At 46.2% G+C, this 4,608-nt stretch overlaps 1 protein-coding gene across 1 annotated transcript; it reads right to left on the bottom strand.

Annotated features, from left to right (window-relative positions):
• Positions 1 to 1,990: 1,990 nt before the first annotated feature.
• On the bottom strand, positions 1,991 to 4,164 carry LOC103253222 (T-cell surface glycoprotein CD1a-like; the record flags this gene model as incomplete). Its single annotated transcript, XM_021709405.1, has 3 exons — positions 3,771 to 4,164; positions 2,808 to 3,086; positions 1,991 to 2,300 (listed from the first exon to the last, which is right to left on the bottom strand). Coding segments are annotated over exons 1-3 (983 nt in total), but the record flags the coding sequence as incomplete, so codon positions are not given.
• Positions 4,165 to 4,608: the final 444 nt, after the last annotated feature.

The raw sequence follows: 4,608 nt of genomic DNA on the forward strand, positions 1-4,608 counted from the left end.
CATCAGTTAACAAAAATGTGGCAAAATCTCACAAGAACCTGATTCTGTATGTCCCCTGGGAGCCACCATCAGAACTTATTGATTTAGTGTTTGTGACGACTTTAGGGAACACAACTGCCATGTACTGTCTATTGTTTCCTTGATCCTTCTTGAATCTTGAGAGGCAACACTCTTGTTCCCTTTTCTTGGCCAGTTTTTTTTCAGTGACATGCCTGTGCTGTGTCTCAGGCATCACCTACATCAGGGCTTCTCAAATTTCAATGCCCTTTTGAATCTCCTGCTGATTTCCTAAAATACAAATTTTAATTCTAATTCAGTAGATCTGAAGTGAGACCCTAGATTCTATATTTCTAACAAGTTCCAATGTGATAACTCTGCTGCTTATCCCCCAACCCTGAATAGCAAGGGCCTACATCCTGCCTTGTTTTTTTTTAATTTAGAATACTTGGAACAATAATTTACTCCAGCCTCAAACTCCTAGGCTCAAGTGATTCTCCCACCTCAGCCTCCTGAGTAGGCGGAACTACAGGCACATGCCAACATGCCCAGCTAAATTAATCTGTTTTATTTTTTGTAGAGATAGGCTTTCACTATATTTCCCAAGCTGGTCTCAAACTCCTGGCCTCAGGCAATCCTCCTGCCTTGGTCTCCCAAAATGCTGGGCTTATAGGTATGAGCCACCATGCCTGGCCCCTAATAGCTTTCAACAGTTAAATAATAAGAGTAGTCGGAGGCAAAATTGTGTTTCTCTTCAGGGACTCAGAAAAGAACCTATAGAACTAAGAAAGTGTGTAGTCTTGACTAAGTTTAACAAGAGGAGCATCAAATGTCTCAACTACTACAAAAGTGTCAGGAAGAGAATAAGAAAGAGTACAAATCTGGCATAAATTTAACACAGATTTTTACTGAGAACATGTTACATGCAGGTAAGACGCTTCACCAGGGCTACATATATTTAAAAGACATGTCCTTTGCTCTAAAGGAGCTGAAAAATATGAAGAGGAAAAGGGACCTAAATAAATGCAATGAAAGATAGTGAGAAGTGCAGTTTACAAAGTCCAGCTGAAATGTGGCGAGAGTTCAGACTAGGGAGAATCTGCCCCCCACCTGTGAATCAGAGAGGGCCCTCTGGAGGAAACAGCATCTAATGGTCCATTAACAGTCGAACATGTGAAGGTTGCAATAACCCCTCTTCATTCAGAGTTCAAAATCTAAATTTTAAAGTCTTAGAACCCAGGTCAGAAGAACAAATCCTGCATAACTGAATTAAGCTTATATTGCCCATTGATCATTAGCAGAAATAAATAACAACTCGGGTTTTACGAAGAGAGTTGAAAGGATGTCATCACTGTGATGTGTTCAAGTACTTCCTAAGCCGTTGGGCTGCTGGGTGTTCACCGAAGGGGAGAAGCGTGGTGAGAAGGCCCACAGTGTGTCCTAACAGGACCTGAATGAGAACCGAGAGGGAAGTCACTCTGCATAAGCAAGAGGTGAGAACAGAGGGTAGGAGGGAAGGGGCGCTGGTGGAGGGAGACAAGAAAGACAGACATAAAGAACTCACCAGTGCTTTCGGGACCAAAACACAAGACCTATCAGAAGAAGTAGGAGCACTATTGCTGCCAGGAAGATCAAGCCCATGAAATTACGACGCCCTGTGGATTTGGTTAGATATCAAGGACGTTATTTCAAATCAACCTCACCTTACCCCATCCACTCCCTGTTTCACTGCATTCCCCTGAGCTCCTTTTGTTCATTCGAGTGCCTAACTTATCAGTCTCCTTTCTTTCTGTTTTTCTTTCTTTTCCCTCTCATTCCAGCTCAGAGATGCATACTTCACCTAGCCCTTAATATTACCCTTCATCTACAGAATCCTCATTTGCAACATTTCTATCCCTTGGATTGCCTATTTTTGTTCTTTCTGGATCTGGAATCCCTAAAATCCCAATTTTTTTAGCTGGTTGTCCTGCTGGGTCTGAGAACTGTCTCGTACCATTTCCAGCCTGGGCCTAGTTCTTTCTCACCCCAGTAAAGGATGATGTCCTGGCCCTCTAGACTGCTGTGCTTCACCCGACAGGCCAGGCCTGCGGCCTCCCTAGCATCCACATCCAGAGTTGCTTGGAGATACCATGTCCCGTCAGCATTGGGCAGGACGTCCCCCTGCTGAGTGCCTGGCTCCTCCTGCGCACCCCGCATCCACATCACCCACACGGGCTTTGGGTAGAATCCTGAGACGTGGCACACCAGCAGTAGACGGCCAGGCCCGGGACTGGGGCCACTGGACAGCCAGGCCTCAGGCTTCACTGCAAAGCACAGAAAAGATATTTAGACAGAGACTCTACACAGACTTAAAAGTTTGGATCTCCACATCAGTCTACAGAAACACACTTTTCCCATTTCTTCCTCTTTTTTTAATAGACAGGGTCTATCTCTGACACCCACATTGAAGTGCAGTCATAGTCCGTAACTCACTCCAGCCTCAAATGTCTTGACTCAAGCAATCCTCCCTCCTCAGCCTCCCAGGCAGCTGGCATTGCACGCATGATCCATCATGCCTTGCTACTTTGTTTTTCTGAATTTTTGCTTTTTAGAGATGGGAGTCTCACTGTGTTACCCAGACTGATCTCGCACTCCTGATCCCAAGGGATCTCCTACTTTGACCTCCCAAAGTGTTAGGATTACAGGTGCGAGCCACCAGCACCCAACCTTTCCCACTTCTGGGTGGCTTCTTTTTATCCTAAATTTGAAGGAGTCGCTGGGAAGGTACAATACTCTAATAGAAAATTCTTGGAGGGAGGGTGCAGACTGACCTTGTTGCTGGAGATAGGCCTTCCCTGCATCAATAAGACCCAGGATGAAACGTGGGCAGTCATCACTGAGACGCTGCTGTGCTATATCCTTGTACCGGAGATACCGATTGAGCACTTGGCAGACAAGCTGGGCCCTGCTTCCACCCTCCGGAGAAGGCACCCAGGAATTGTTCTGGAAACTCATGAAATCTAATCCTCGATAGGCTCCTCGCAGGAAATTGACTATGGGTTTTCCAGGACGCAGCTCACAGCCTGTTGTTACCTGCAGCTCAAAAGGATCTGGGGTTGTGAATTGGCGGAAAAGGGGAGCAAACAGGATAAAATGGAATTAATAGGAGCCAAAATCAATAGAAGCAGAAGGGGGAAGTGGGTGAGGTTTGAGGGAATGGAACAAGGTTTGGTTGGATCATAAATTCAGAGAAATTGGCGGTGGGGGTGGAGGTGAAGAAAGAGATGAATGACACGAGGAATGACACTTAAATTGTTCAAAGAAGGGGATATGGATGGTGTGGGTGAGGAACAACTTAGTGTGAGAGAGCTGGGATGACAACAACCTCGAGTGAATGGAACGCAATGGGTTACAGTCACTACCTAGACAGATAATGCTGAAGAGGATGGACAGGAGAGAAAATCCACTTTAAGGAGCCGATCAAAGAATGGAGAAGCTGAGGGTGTCTGGCTGGAGACAGGGAAAAGAGTGGCCAGGGGATACCTCTAAGGGAAGATAATGAAGCCCAACACTGCAATCAATGTTCATTAAGTAGCAGAAGACAAAGTGTTCCAAGAACTGGGGTCTGGATAATAGCCCCTGTCCCCAAAAGTGTGTGATTGCACCTTTATGGTGAGAAGAGTGGAGTAAGACTGAGACGAGAATGGAGTCTATTTCCTAGAGGAATAAGAAATTCACCAAGACAACCCCATTCCCCCAACCTCTGTACGACCCATTGAGGGAACTGAACTCACATTTCACCTGCAAGATGCTGGCAAAGGTTTGGATTGCCTGATGTAATCGAACGAGGTATACATGGTAAAACCTTTCATTATCCTTCAGCTCCTTATTGCTGAAGTTGCCCCTGGACCAGGCCCTCAGGAAAATGATGGTGCTGGAGTTGCTCTCCCACCTGTGCGTCTGCAACTCATCCAACCATCCTGAGGCCAGAGTTTGCTCCCAAGAATTGTTGTAAAAGATTGAGATCTGGGTGATACGGAAAGTGATAGGCTCCTCAAACCCTGTGGCAAAAGAATAGATAGAATGGGGAGGGGAAGGACATTGAGGGAGAGAGAATGAAGACAGAGAGAAGCCCAAGTAGAGCAACTCAGAATCTGGAGACAAGGGGAGCAGACACTTGCCTGCCATGGTTCCCATGACTTACCAACCACCGTCATAAGATGCAGGGACCTGGAATCAGGGACAGTTAGAATGGAAGCAGACTAGCACTCTTACTCTCTGGATATATGCTAGGGAAACCACACACACGCACACACATGCACACACATCCTCTTGTGCCCACCAGGGCAGTGGTCAGTGTTCTTACCCTCTGCACTGTCACCACCAAGGAGAGCAGCTAGCAATGGAAGTAGCCGAAACAGCATGTCATTTGTAGATGTCATTTCTGTCTCTCAGAAAAACCGGTCTTTGATTTCTGTTCTAAACAAGCCTGCCCCACAATATCTCTCTTCCGACTTCCTTCTCCACCCGACAGACAAATCTTCTCTCCTTCCACAACAAAGAAAACATGTATCTTCCCAAAACCTCAGGCCGTCTACTCAGTGTCTCATTTCCTCTCCAGTACTCACTCTC

This window comes from Carlito syrichta, unplaced genomic scaffold (assembly GCF_000164805.1).
Source record: "Carlito syrichta isolate Samal-C Ts95f unplaced genomic scaffold, Tarsius_syrichta-2.0.1 Scaffold212247, whole genome shotgun sequence".
In the NCBI taxonomy this organism is placed as follows: domain Eukaryota; kingdom Metazoa; phylum Chordata; class Mammalia; order Primates; family Tarsiidae; genus Carlito; species Carlito syrichta.